We start from the raw sequence: 11,826 nt of genomic DNA, 5'->3' as shown, positions 1-11,826 counted from the left end.
AGAGTGAAGGACAGGTTGTGTGTCGGAACGGGGATTATAGATTGGTTGGATAAATAAGGAATTTTTCTTTTTTTTTTTTTTTTGCTCCAGCAAAACATACTGAGCGTGACTATCCAGCAAAGTGGTGGTTCTAGAAAGCATCAATCTATTTCAGTCGACCCCACTGTATACTGCATAAGGATGGAGATTGATGGGGAGGAGGATCTCTTTGCTTTCTTTAAAAGGCCTCCAGCTTAGTTTGTACGTTGGAGTTGTGCAGTATACATATTAAAATGTTCAGTGAGCATGTGAGCAACAGCATCAGTCTGCATTCCCTGCAGCTCAGCTTCATTCATTTCCATGAATTGTTTGTTTCCTCTCGTAATCTCTGGAGAAGCCGACGGCTACGCTGAGAATATACTCAGGAGTCAGGGCTAAATTTAATTAAACGCATTCACGACTTGTTTGGTTAAAGTTCATTTCTGACCTGTGAATGAATGCGAGTGAATCAAAATTGGCATGATGCCTAAATGACAGGAAGTTGTCATTGATTTTGTAACAGATTCATTTATTTCCTTGAAAAAGCTCATTTTATAAACAGTGATACATTCCAAAAAAAAAAAAAAAAAAAAAAAATGAAACCAGACCAGACTGTAACGGCAGCAATAAATGTTTTCATTTAAACTTATTTGGGATCACTGACATCAAAGTTGTTTGTGTTTCTATATTTATTATTCATGTGCGGCGCAAAGAGGAAAGGGGGGGAACCAAAATAAGACTTGAAATGCAAATTAGCTTCTTCTGGGAAGCTATGCTAATAGCAACTGAGGCGTTTCTTTACACGAGTGCCGACTGCAGGACAACGACATGCACGATATACGGCTACTTCCTTGGACATCATTTCAATTCATAAGCTCACAATCATCATAAGGCCCAAAATAGAAATATACAGTGTCTAAATAATCACATCCGTAAGTAGTTCTACTAAATGTATTACAGTCTTCCTTTTTAAGTATATTTGACTGCATTCTATGAATAATTGTCATACAAATTCTGTATAATAATATGTAGCTCACTATAGTTCTACGCCTGCAAAAAAAGTCAACATCAGCAATCTGACATTAAATAGAGAATAACAATAACCATATTTTCTCATCTTGCGTGCTCTATAATGGTCGAAATAAATAAACAAATGGCCTCCAAAAAAGAGTGACAAACTTGATTTTCATATCGCAAGAGCAAAAATACTCTGCACCTTATTGGAAATATTCTAAGCTTACATAAACTATTAAACAAGTACAAGCTTGTCTTTTATATAATTCCTTTAAAAGACATTTAAATCTTTCATGTGGCTTCATAGCAGGTTGTAAATTATTCTGTCAATGTCCAAATGTGGACTACAGTTTGGTGTCGTTCCAATCTGACAATATTCTGCAAGTATTAACATTCAAGACACTTGTGTAAAAAACAAATCAATTATATGTAAATAAAGAATTTATGATAATTAATTTAAAGGGGACCAAATTCTTCCCATTGAGCTAGCCCCCATTAATAGGAAAAGAGATAAGGAGAGTTTTAGGAGTTGGTCAGACTTTCTAGGAGAAGTCCATCCAGAGCAGGCTTATCTAAATCCTCTTGGCAGGGCTGAATAGACAGGAATTGCAGAGGAATGCTTAAATTTGCCTGAAGAGCAGCCCTTTAAAATATAGAAGTGGCAAGAGCCACCCTCCCCTCCCCCCACGCCGAATATCTCAGCTTCACTTAACTTTTTCAAGCATCACATAAAAGGTAAGCAGACATAAGCCTCAGAAGCAAACCGGCTTTCGTGAGGAAGAACAAATATGACAGAATCCTCAAATGAAACGATCCCACCTCAATGGGATTGAATCCCTCCTGTGTATTTTGGTTTCACTTGAGAGCACCAGGTGACCCGAGTTTTGAGTTACGACGTGCACTCGCCGTGGCTCGGCCTCAACAGCTGCCTGTCGGCGTTTAAGTCCACTTCGTCCTCTTTGTCAGATCTGCCGGGGGTCATTTGTCGCCTGGACACAGAAGGGCTGCGAAGGTCAACACATACGCATACACGTGACTTTCTCGTAACTGTAAATGCAGAACAAACGAGAGCTATTATGGTCAGTTACGGCTCCCATGCATGAACACCCACTGCAAACTTTTGCTGACCCTACAGTACAGGATTATTAACTATTCGCAAAAGCTCTTCCCTTGAAAGGTTTAAATACTTGATGTTTCCAAGTAAACGCCTGCAATGACAAAGTCCGTTAATATTGAAGGACAGCGCAATTCAATGCAGCGAGTTTATCCAGCACAACAAGCAAACAACGCCCACAATTAGCGACAGCAACAGCCTCCATATGCAACATTCACGTGTTAGCATTAAAAAAAAAAAAAAAGTACCATATTTGCAAGCTTTTGATGTCTTCCGTTCAATGTCACAAAATGATGGCACAGTGACACTTTGTGAGACAATGTCTGATTTTGTGGCAGAGTTTTAGAAAAATTGCAAATGATATTGAGCTTTGTTTGTGAGGAAATTACAGGATACTTTGATGGTTGCAAAAAAAAAAAATAATGTTTTTATTTTATTCGTAAAACAACAACAAATAAACTTAATTGTTCATTTTTTCCATTTTCAAAACCAAACTCTTTTTGGAGTTGTATGAACCTTACATTAAATAGAGAAACACTTTAATATCAAGTAAATATACTGTATATTCTTACATAATTACATTGTAGAATTACAGCAAACCTTCGCATGGTTTTACTCGTATGAGTGTCTAAATGTGCGTATACAGTAAATCCCTGCTGTATCGTGGCTCCAAAATGTTGTGTTTTTACAGTGTTATTACCATTAACAATATTACTATTTTTTTTAGACTCTTTGTACAATATTTGTGTGCTATCCATTGTTCTTGCTCTCCCTCTCTTTCTCAATATATTATGTTTAAATGTGTTTGTATTCTTTTAAAAGTGTTTAAAGACCTCAAAAACTTTAAGTACTGTAAATGTTAAAAACTTGGCTAGGGTGTAACATACAGTACGGTGGAACGTACAGTAAACCGGGGGGTTTCCTACAAGGCACTCACTGGAAATAATAAAGACATAGTGGAATAACACACACCACATAGCGATTGTAGTTACAGTAATCAAATATACGTAGTTATTCTGCAATTGAATTGAACTGAGCAAAAGCTGTGTGATCACAAGTTAGTGTTTAAGAGGGAAAATAACCAATGAAATCACACATCAAATGTGTATCCACATGAGAACACAAAGGCCAGCAGTTAGTGAATTAGTCGGCTAAGTGAGCAATCCAGGACGAGTTTCAGAGTCCAGGGTTATTGTCACGCCAAGCAGATCACCTGCATTTGTTGCTATCAGTCACTGTCGGGCCTGTAGAGGTACTTCATCATCAGGTTATCCATCTTCTTCTGTTTCGTCTTGCTATCCTGCTTCCTGGGTGTTCCGCCACCCACATTTCCTTTCTCGTCATCAGACGGCTGCTTCGGGCTCTTTTTAACACTGTTCGAGCTGCGGTACGAGACCGTGGAGTCCGACGAGGAGGATTCAGACGATTCTGATGATGAAGAGGAATCTTCAGACTCGCTTTCCTTTTTCTTGGATCTCTTTTTCGACTTTTTGCCCTTCTTTCGTCTTGAGCTCTTTCTGCTGTGACGATCATCTGAAGAGTCGTCCGACTGAGCGATCTTGCATTTTTTGTCTTTGCGACTGTGGGAGCTTGTACTAAAGGCGCTAGATGGTCGACTGCAATAGTCCAGAGCGGAACTGGATGCAGAGCGAAGCAAGCTGGATTTACCGCACCGAAGCCCTTCCTCATCTCCCACCTTTCTTCCCGTCTGGCTCGCGAGGCCCTTCTTCTCATCTGCTTCCTCATCACTGGACTCACCAAGCTTGCTACGCTTGAACTTGATGGGTTTGAAGCTGAGCACCTCATTGATGGCGGCCTCCAAGTCAGGGTCCAAATAATTTCGATGGGTGACAGGCTTGATGTCAGATGTATCTGGTGGGTTGCCATCCGAAGAGCGAGCCCGGGCCGGGGTAGAGAAACTACGGGCGGTGGAGCGAGGACTATAAGGGGAAGTCCCTCCTTCGGTAAAAGCGACACTTCGGCCATCCTCATTGTCGTCATCATTTACATGCACACCGAACTCACTCAGGCCGCAGCTACGAGCGAGAGACAGGCGAGAACTGCTGCGCCTTTCGTCTTTCCAGGAGCTGCTACGATGCAATGATCTTGGGCTAGAACGACTCGCGCTGCTGATGGTGGACTTGATATCGTCATCGTCCAACATCGCCCTCCTGGTGGACATCCTGCTGGGCGCCGTGGAGGAGATAGTGGAGTCCTTATCAAATTCAGGGCTGCTTCGCGAGGTCCAGCGTGACTCCAAACCCTTCCTCGCCTTGCTGGTGGCCTCAGAATAGGCCATGGAAATGACAGAGCCTTTGTCATCAAAGTCTTCCTGTGCTTGGCTCTTCTTCCAGTCCTCCTGGAGATCTCCAGACTTGGATTTGCTTTTGCGGCTTGAGGTACGGTCAGGGGTGTCCGTCTGTTCTTTTAATGCACTAAAGAGGGAGCTCTCATCGCCTGTCCCTCCGATGGAGTCTTTAAGGTTTGAACGTTTCCGGTAGCTCAGGGAGCTCATGACAGACAACGACCTGTTCTGCTCTACGTCTTTGCCATCTTGACTTCCGTCACTCGTCTTCTCCTTACCCTCTTTCATATCTTTGGCATCCACATTTGCTGCATATCTACAGGGTGTCAAAATATAAGATAAAACCAATGAAAGACGCATTTCTGTTGAGGCAAAGAAATGAATTTAATGAACAGCATATTGTTCCTACAGTCGCTGTCCTGGTGTTAATCTGTAATGTCGGATGGAACTGAAAATCTGTCACGTTCTTTTTGTCCTTTCCAGGGTGATGGCAAGAGAGCGCCCCCTCCCTCTGGCTATTGCTGTTTATGTACACTAAGCATTGTGGGCAGTGTGGGAGTCAACAAGTGAGAAGATGTATGGAAGCAGAGGCATCATTTAGCAGAGGCGCCAACTGGCCATAGGCCACTTCAATAAATGTGACAGCAGCCACTTCGCTATTCCGCCTGCTGTCATTAGACAGATTAGTGGAAAGGAGAGCAATGACACCTAATCGCATAAATTACCAATCCTTTTTTTTTTTTTGCACTTCAGGTAATGTTGGGATTTTTTAAGACTCTGGTTAGTTATCTCTCAAGGAATTTATTTTTTTTGCTATAATTGGTTTGTCTGTATGTCAACCAGATTTTCCAACAAGGAAGTTCCGGTTGTCTTAAAAGACGTTTCGCCTCTCTTCCGAGCAGGCTTCATCAGTTCTTGCAACTACGCTTGTTAGTATAGTCTAACCAAAAAGTATAATCAAAAAAGATTGAGAAAAACAAATGCATTTTTTGTGTTGTTGTGAGATTTCAATTAAATATAGTCATAAAGGCATTGATAAAACATATCGACTGATGGCCAAGGATTTATGCACACTGCTGTATAAAGTGCATGACCGAGTAACCAAGCGCACGGCTCAATATAGCCCTTATCACCGCTCTATCGGAAGGGTGCATGTGGTTATCTGTGATGAGGCAAGCGGATGAGAGGAGGAGGAGGAGGAGGAGGAATCACTGACCTGGCACTCTTCAGACTTCCCTCGTCCGACTGGAGCTTGGAGTAAGCTTTGTTCTTGGAGAGCCAAGACTTGACCCCATCCACACGGTCCTCCACCTCAGAATCTGTGTCTGTCTCTTGCCCACTGTGAGTACAAAGAGGTTTGTTATTGGGACGTAAAAAAAACAAAAACAAAAACAAAAAATTCATTAATTCCAACAAGTCCTGTGCTTATCGACACTTTATGGACAATTACTGTATTTAACAAAATCAGTCAACCGAATTTTTTTCCCTTTGTCTGCTTTACTTCGAATAGACAGGTAAGTAAAAGAGAGAACGGCTTGTTAAATGAATATTTAGCAGTGGAATCTCATGAATTACACAATACAGTATAATAAATGGTCACTTTGTAATAGGAGGTTATGGCGATGCATTGCAGTGCAGAGAGAAGAAGCATAAATCTCATGCAATTACTCAACATGTATTAAAGCACATGTATTATTATTCAGGCAGAATGCAGATGAAGCCCTTGGCGGGATAATCAACTTGTTTGGCTGCTGGCTGTTAGGATCTGTGTGGCACCTCACCCGCTCCTGGTGCTTGTAATGGAGCAGAGCCATGAGCACCCAAAGGCCCCTAACGCTTGACATAACAATCAATATAGAGACCTGTGGATCAAAGTTGGAGGGGGAACGACAGATTCCACCTGCTCAGACTTTATCCTTATTCATGCCTTTAAATGCAATTCTGAATTTTTAGTGTGACTCACAATTTCTATTCCTGAAGTAGTTGCACTTCGAGGATGCAAACATTTCTTTAAAAAGTGCATCTTCCTGCAATAATATCAGTGATAGAGTCAGAATCTAAAAAAATTAAAGTTTAAAAAGTAAAAAAAAATTTTTTTTTTTTTTTTTTTTTTTTAAAAAACAGAAAAAGTAATGGGCTTAATTTTGTACAAAACTACAAGACTACTATTTATGTGGTTACTGTAAATCGTCAATAGCGGCCACAGCTCTAATAAATGGAATCAAAATGAATTACTTTGCACATGCCATTACAATTATAACACTGAAGCAACAATTCTGTCAACATCAGCCTGTCACGCTCCACCTTTACGCAAACATTTGTACTCCTCCAGGCCTCCTCAAACATTAGACACCTTATTCCAAATAAACAGCTGATAAACTCTGCAATCGAGGATGCCGGCCACTCATGAGGTCATCGAATATTTTTAGTTATATGGAATGGTCTGCAGCATAGTCCATTTTTTGGAGCGTTTGCACCTATTGCCTCATCAGATTTTTATTTTTTCTTACATAATTGATTTGACTTGGGTTTACCCCACACTGAGAATTAGTGATGAGATATTAAGTCAATGTACGGTATTGCTATCTTAGTTATCCAATACTAAAACGGTTAATAATAAAGAAATTCCAAACATGTATTGTCTGCCAAGCATAAAATGTATTACTGTTTACTTTTTTAATGGCTGCAGGGAGAAAGGTTTGATGAATGGTTTCATCTTCATATCATCTCCTCATATCATTCACAGCCATAGATGTTGTGTCTCATCCAGGGAAAATGTCTTGTTCTCGCTAAATGCTGGTATAATTCATCTACAGTCTACAGACGCCTAACTATCAATAAAAGTGACAAGATCATCCATCTCGGCGTATTTGCTGATTCCGAGGAGAAAACTTTATTCATGACCGTGCAAAATGATTACTGTGCTGGTAAGCTTTATCAGGTGTCCTCATACTCATCTGGGGAAAAAAAAAAACGATCACCGGTGTCACCATGCCCGCTGTCACATATTCGCTCATTTTCCTTTTCAGAACAAACTGTTCTATCTCCATTTCGAGGGAGGATCTGTGCTGAAAAGCCGTTTTCCTAATGCGGAGGTGAACAAGCCAAATTCCGAGTTCAAATTAATTTAACAATTTGCATTTTTTTACACCGAAAAATAATGAAAGCAACATCTAGAAAAACCCTGAAACAAAATCCCTCACTGACTTCCCACTATAAAACGCTGTGAAATAAAAGGTGACTTGCAATTGAATGCTGTGCAAATGGTGTCAGAACCAATTTGTCCTTGGCCCTGCACTCCTTGCTAACCGCTCCTGAGGTCTACAGATACAAGCAAGCCCCAAGAATTTGAAAGCAAATGTTAATGGCTTCTGACAATCAGCCTTGACTGCTTGTAAATCTTTGTCACAATGACTCAAACTCAGCCTCGAATCACATATGGCTCAATGTTATGGCTCCAGCACCACACATTTTAAACCTCAATTACGAGATATATTGACAAGTGTATTTACATTGAATAGTGTCTCTTGCATGCCGTACAGTTTTTTCACCTTGCCTGTAATGTGAATCCCTTTCAAAAATTCGACCCCACAATATTGATGCTTCATTTTGACATTAACAGCCTGTTTATTATTGTTGTAGTTGTCAGTGGTGTAGAAATGCACCAACAGGCGTGTCTAACATTCTGTTAACCTCATTTAGCTTCATGTGACTGGAAAAGCCTTAGAAACACCTCTCAGCATGATGCATTTGTATACACTACAAGATTGCACTGAAAAGCCCATAAATTACATTTGGATATTCAACTTGAGAATTTGAACGGAGAGCTGACTCCTCAGCCCTACTGTAAATGTCGTGACTATACAATTAAGCAATTCATATCTCTGCAACATAAAAAAGAAAACATCTAGTAAATGGAAAGAAAATGGATATCAAAAGGGAAGTTGATTTAGTATGTCTCGCTTTGTGGAAGGCAACATACGGTACGTTAAAGTTGAATGTTTGCAGATGAAGTAGGTTTCAATGCTGAAACCTACATTTTGTTGTTTATAAACTGACCGTTGGTTCCACAGTATACTGTCTAAAAGGAAACGGGGCCTGGTCAATCTTATTAAGCGTTCAATAAGAGAAATTTGTAAGCAGGCTATGAAAAACTAGATTGCTGGTTTAACAACTGGTTTTGAGGGGAAAGCTTTTCTGAGGGCGGTCCACCGCGCACCCGCTGACGCTGCAGGGAATGGGTTTTTTTTTTTTTTTTTTTTTTATAAATGGGGGGCGGGGGTTGGTCTTCTCCCATGCACATCAGCAAAGAATACACATAATAATGTCATCTTTTCAAATGGCAATAGCAAACTTGAGTGAGTTCATTTCTTATGTTTTAATGCAGATTATTCTTTGCAAAGCTGTGTGCACACTTCACTTCACACACACACACAACATAATATAACGTTAAGAACAATAGCAAGTATAACAAATAAATAATGGCGGTTGATGAAGATGAAGGGGGGGGGGGGGAATCCAGAAGATACCAATGCAGTATTACAGTCAACCTGCGATGAGTTTTCATTGTGTGGTCTTCATTTTTCCACAGCTTGGGGAATAAAGAATGATGCCAAAAGGTGTTTGATTTGTTGTTCCCCAATATATGTAATGTATATATCTATATAATTTAAAAAAAAATAAAAAAATACTGCAATGCAGTATATTGGCACATAAATTACAGTGAATTTATCAAGCGGTTGATGGTATTTATTAGTGCAACTCTAAGAAATACTGCATTGTTGTCTCAAAAAAAAAAAGGTGCAAAAACAACCACCATGACAAACACAAAGAACGCATTTTCCACTCTCACGTTTTGGTCTTTCTTTTCTGATACTTTGTCACCATGTCTTGCAAACTGCAGGGAGAGTGTGGACGACACCAAAACGACAACGAGGAAACAGAGAAAAAGAACAGGTGAGATATGCTCACGACATATTCCAACATTAACATTCTTCTACTCTCACACTGAATCATTATCTACTATAAATCTGTCTCTGGTCTTTCTTCTCGAACACTTTTCATGTTTTTTTTTTGTTCCCCCCCCCCCCCCCCCCCATCTTTCTGCCTTGTAAAATGTCTGTGTTACTTCATGTGACTCACACCTATACAAAAGATCAGCAGCAGACAACGCCAATGAACGAGGTCAGAGACGCAAGAGTGATGAAAGACCCAGAATTACAAACTCAGTTTAAAAGAACTCGCTGCTGGAGACAAAGAAGTCATGATTGACAGGCTCCAAAAAGAAAATAATGGGGAAAAACAAAACGGTGCGCTCATTAGGAATCCTTTCTTTCAACACAATGTTACGCTACAGTGTTCTGAATACACTCCGAATTTAACAAGGTGACACATTTTTAATTCCGAGCAATTAAAACTGTCTTTTTTACCTGTTGATTAAGTCGTCATTGTCGTCACTCTCCATTTCGTCCTCGATGGCCGCCTGCAGGTCGCCTATCCTCTTAAAGGCCAGTTTGAGATCCACTTGTAAGCTCTGATTTGCCGCCTCTAAGCTCTCAATGTCCATTTCCTGGTGAAAAGAAAGTAAAAGAAATCGTTTCCTTCTAGGTTCTGAGTACAATCGTATTATCCCGCCACAGCCCGTCACTTACCAGCTCGTGTTTCTTTCGGCTCGCCTCAGCTTCCTTCTTGGACACGTCAGCCATTTCTTCCTTGATGTCCCTTATTTGTCTCTGCATCCTCTTATTCTGCTCCTTCTCTCTATTCTCTGCAGCAATGTGTTGGTTTCTATCATCGGACGTCTTCTCAAGGTTCTCCTTCAGACGACCCACCAGGCTCTAAGAGAAAAGTGGAGTAGTAGTTAAGCAAACAAACGATAACAAAATACAACAAAAAAAGTAACCTCCTCGGTTGATTCAATGACATTGTTGACAAAAACGGAGCGTGAATTATCTTCTGCAAGGACTTTGATACAGCTCTTGTATTGGTTATCATCGGAGAGTTTTTGACGTCTGCCGTCGTGTTGGATATTTCTTTCTTCTAAAGAATATTCTTTTACATTTAAGAGACACAAGGATCGTCTGACCTCCAAACGTTTGAGCTGTGTCCTCTCATACTCCAGTTTGGTTTCCAGCTCACGGATCTTGGCCTCCTGACGGCTCACAAGAGACTTTTCCACCATGGATTGTTCCTGAAACTCCAGCTGACTCTGCAGCGAATGAAGCTTTGGGAAGGACACACAGACACACACTTCCGTGACTGAAAATCCCCGCCACAGACACACGCACACACAACTCCACAAAGCGCTCTCAATGCAAATTTTTTTCTATCTTGGCTTTCTTGTTTTAAATGAGGCCTGGAGAAAAATCAAATACTGTGGTATGTGTACATTGAATTAATATTAACTTTTCCCCCTCTTAAGTAAATGTCACATGTCAAGTGTGAGTAATGACTTGTAGATAAGCTCCCAATCTACTACAGATGGTCCAAAAAAAAAAGAAAAAAAACAAGCTTGGGGTTAAGTCGAACACGAACGTCACAATAATTGTGTCTACTACTGAGAGTCAGGCATTTACACGATGTTAAAATGCTACATCTTAGACCATTTCCAACCCCCCCAACAGATTCAAACACAGAGAACAAAATGTGCAGCTTGTGTGGAATGACTGAGCTACTATCTTCGTCAGCCTGGACATTTAACGGTTCCGCTATGTGCAACTATTTAAAAGGAAAACAAAGGAGAGATTATGCACCGAAAGCTAATAATGCAACGTCTTGGTATGCAGGAAGATGGTAGCACATACAGTATCTTGCTCTCCTATGCATGAAACACACGCCGCAAGTGTACATATTTGCATCATGTCTTGCGATTGCTATAAAATACTGTAATGTGCTAACCTGCATTATTGTCATCGTACATTTTGTATTTTGGCTTTTGGTCGCAGCAACAACATCCCAGGAATCATCAGTTGCCTTTTTTGAACGCAGAACATTCAAATGCACTCCAACTTTTGAATACGAGCGTAATGGCTGCAGGGAAAGTCACTTAAACGGTCCAATCAAGGTTCACGTCTTTCACTTGAATCATTTTGAAAATAAAAGGAGGAAAGAGCCCTCACAATGAAAGCCAAAAGGCACAATGGCACTTAATGAGTGACTTTGCATCCGAGACAAGCAGGGTTTTTGAGTCCTGCTTTGATTTCACTGAAGAAGCCAGATTGCGCTTTTACTGGGGAGGAGATAAACATTTCAAGGTCAAATGCTTAAGATGGCTATCGGTGCCTCTGGCATGGTCTTAACAACGGCTCGCAGCTCCTGGCCAAAACGGTTCTCATGGGTGGGCTTTGCAGACAACAACGTGAAGGTGAGCTTGATC

The 11,826-nt window shown here is 40.6% G+C and overlaps 1 protein-coding gene across 5 annotated transcripts in view; it reads right to left on the bottom strand.

The window, feature by feature from the left end:
• Positions 1 to 600: 600 nt before the first annotated feature.
• Positions 601 to 11,826, bottom strand: part of LOC133416220 (unconventional myosin-XVIIIa-like) — a 56,672-nt gene continuing 45,446 nt past the window's right edge. For 2 of the 5 annotated variants that reach the window (XM_061702981.1, XM_061702982.1), the window contains exons 37-42: positions 10,537 to 10,674; positions 10,103 to 10,288; positions 9,881 to 10,020; positions 9,304 to 9,348; positions 5,668 to 5,790; positions 601 to 2,036 (exon numbers count right to left, since the gene is read on the bottom strand). In XM_061702981.1, the coding sequence (XP_061558965.1) occupies positions 1,922 to 2,036; positions 5,668 to 5,790; positions 9,304 to 9,348; positions 9,881 to 10,020; positions 10,103 to 10,288; positions 10,537 to 10,674 (747 nt within the window). In that variant the 3' untranslated portion in view covers positions 601 to 1,921. Of the gene's footprint in view, positions 2,037 to 3,374; positions 4,768 to 5,667; positions 5,791 to 9,303; positions 9,349 to 9,880; positions 10,021 to 10,102; positions 10,289 to 10,536; positions 10,675 to 11,826 lie in introns of those variants that run through there. The other 3 variants (XM_061702983.1, XM_061702980.1, XM_061702984.1) reach the window with 3 other exon arrangements.

This window comes from Phycodurus eques, chromosome 17 (assembly GCF_024500275.1).
Source record: "Phycodurus eques isolate BA_2022a chromosome 17, UOR_Pequ_1.1, whole genome shotgun sequence".
NCBI lineage: Eukaryota > Metazoa > Chordata > Actinopteri > Syngnathiformes > Syngnathidae > Phycodurus > Phycodurus eques.
Note: the sequence above shows the minus strand (reverse complement) of the source record. Positions and strands in the feature narration are given on the sequence as shown.